Here is a 2,500-nt window from a genome sequence, read left to right as displayed (position 1 = left end):
CTGGTCAAACGTGGACGACAACAAAACAAATGCAGTTGCTTTTGTGAGACGCCGGAAGAGACGAGAAGAGAAAAACCAAAGAGTCACTTTAGCAGAGCTGAGTGGATTGATTGTGTTTTTTATTTCAATCAACGACTGACTCGTCTTCTTCATGTCCTTTTTCTTTGTAGAGCATCCTGGCTCTCAATCCGAGGGTGAAGACCCACGGTCAGATCATGTCCACAACCAACAAGAAGAAAGAAAAGAAACACTGGAAGCGAAACCCTGACAGGAGTTGTGGTGTAAGTGGCTCTCACACACTCTATTTGTCCACTTATCACACACTCTCTTTGACCACTTATCATGCACACTTCACACACTCTATTTGTCCACTTATCATGCACACTTCACACACTCTCCTTCACCACTTGTCATGCACACTTCACACACTCTCTTTCACCACTTATCATGCACACTTCACACACTCTCCTTCACCACTTATCATGCACACTTCACACACTCTCTTTCACCACTTATCATGCACACTTCACACACTCTCCTTCACCACTTATCATGCACACTTCACACACTCTCCTTCACCACTTGTCATGCACACTTCACACACTCTCTTTGACCACTTGTCATGCACACTTCACACACTCTCCTTCACCACTTATCATGCACACTTCACACACTCTCCTTCACCACTTGTCATGCACACTTCACACACTCTCTTTGACCACTTGTCATGCACACTTCACACACTCTCCTTCACCACTTATCATGCACACTTCACACACTACAACCATGTAAACTGTTTGAGCACTTGTCATGCACACAATATTTGAAGTTACTCACCAATGCAGCCATCATGATTATATCTCACATATAGTTGATATCTCTCCCGTTTCAGTCCTGTGTGAAGTTGGAGAACAACTTTGATGACATCAAACACACAACCTTGAGTGAGCGAGGAGCTCTCCGAGAAGCTCTGAGGTGAGAATGGAAACAAATCAATCACTTAAAGATGGGGACGTGACTAAATATCCTGCATTGAGTCATCTAAATAAATGAAAAATCATCCATCAGGTGGTTCTTAAAGTCAGTCTGGGTGAGGATCAGTCACTCCAGAAATGTAACAATTACATAAATGTCTTACTTACTTTTACCAGCAGCTATATTACTAATGTGTGTGTGTAATTATGTCATGTCTAAACTTTTTATCCTCTATCTAATTATATCATGACAAAACTTGGAGTGGAGTTTCCCAGCTTGCTTATAGGAAGTTCCTCTTTGTGTTGCACAATCTGCTGTGTTTTCATTTCTGTTTGCAGAGTTATTGTATTATTAGTTAGTGTTCTTTCTCGTGGGATTGAAGATATTCTGACATCCATTCAGGTGTCTGAAATGTGCAGATGCTCCCTGTCAGAAGAGCTGTCCTACAAATTTGGACATCAAGTCATTTATTACAAGCATCGCAAACAAGGTATGCCCTCGTACACACACACACACACACACACACACACACACACACACACACACACACACACACACACACACTACAATCCACAGTAGGTGAAAAGTGTGTGTGTGTGTTAGAACTACTACGGAGCGGCGAGGTCCATCCTGTCTGACAACCCGCTGGGTCTGACCTGTGGAATGGTGTGTCCCACGTCAGAGTTGTGTGTGGGGGGCTGCAACCTGTACGCCTCCGAGGAGGGGCCAATTAACATCGGGGGCCTGCAGCAGTTTGCCACCGAGGTAAGACCCACAAAGCCACTTTTCCACTCACATTAACACACAATGTATACTTTTACTCTGCATAATAATCATATTCAATAGTTATATCTAATCCACTTACAGTTTACAAGCTTGTCAAGTGATATGTGTTGATCAGAAATATTATTTATTTAACACATACACCTTAGGCTTAGGTCAGGCTGATTGGGGAATAAAAGGCTAACCAAGTATACTGCATAAGTAGTGACTCCTAATTTACTGGTGAAAAATACCCAAGCAGGCAAACCTTCAACAGAGTGCAAACTCCCTTGGATTGGAGTGTGTGCTACTTTTGTCGTCGCCTTTCGTAAATATTTTGCCATTATTGTTTACCTCCCGAGGAACTCTGAAGAAACGTTTATCCTTTTGGTGATTTTAGCGGTTTGCACAGCCCAGAACAACGCAAGCATTGGTCATCTTTCTTCAAGAAAGGCTAAATGGCGCCAAGTACCCATTGAGGAGTGAGCTAGCTCGACCACCAGCAGGAGTCAATAAAGCAGACGTGACCTCATTTTCAATACAAGCAATGAAACAAATTACTGATGGAAAATAAATAAACGTACACTTTTGCAGGGCAAATATAAAATAATAAATATGTTTCTTAACTAAACTATGAATTACATTTAAGTGCAAATGAAAATAGAGCCTCACCACTTTAGTCATAATTCTTGCGCTTAAAAGGAAATTACATTTTTTAGGGGGAATACATATGTTCTTGATCATGAGTATTGGATATGATTCG

General features: G+C 41.6%; 1 protein-coding gene across 2 annotated transcripts in view; it reads left to right on the top strand.

The window, feature by feature from the left end:
- The window catches only part of LOC133544912 (dihydropyrimidine dehydrogenase [NADP(+)]-like), a 70,753-nt gene that overhangs the window by 24,807 nt on the left and 43,446 nt on the right, over nucleotides 1-2,500 (top strand). For both annotated transcript variants that reach the window (XM_061890155.1, XM_061890154.1), the window contains 4 exons: nucleotides 171-281; nucleotides 893-975; nucleotides 1,378-1,465; nucleotides 1,579-1,740. In XM_061890155.1, coding sequence (XP_061746139.1) covers nucleotides 171-281; nucleotides 893-975; nucleotides 1,378-1,465; nucleotides 1,579-1,740 — 444 coding nt within the window. The remainder of the gene's footprint in view (nucleotides 1-170; nucleotides 282-892; nucleotides 976-1,377; nucleotides 1,466-1,578; nucleotides 1,741-2,500) is intronic.

Source organism: Nerophis ophidion, linkage group LG28, assembly GCF_033978795.1.
Source record: "Nerophis ophidion isolate RoL-2023_Sa linkage group LG28, RoL_Noph_v1.0, whole genome shotgun sequence".
NCBI lineage: Eukaryota > Metazoa > Chordata > Actinopteri > Syngnathiformes > Syngnathidae > Nerophis > Nerophis ophidion.
This window is presented reverse-complemented; position numbering and strand designations above follow the sequence as displayed.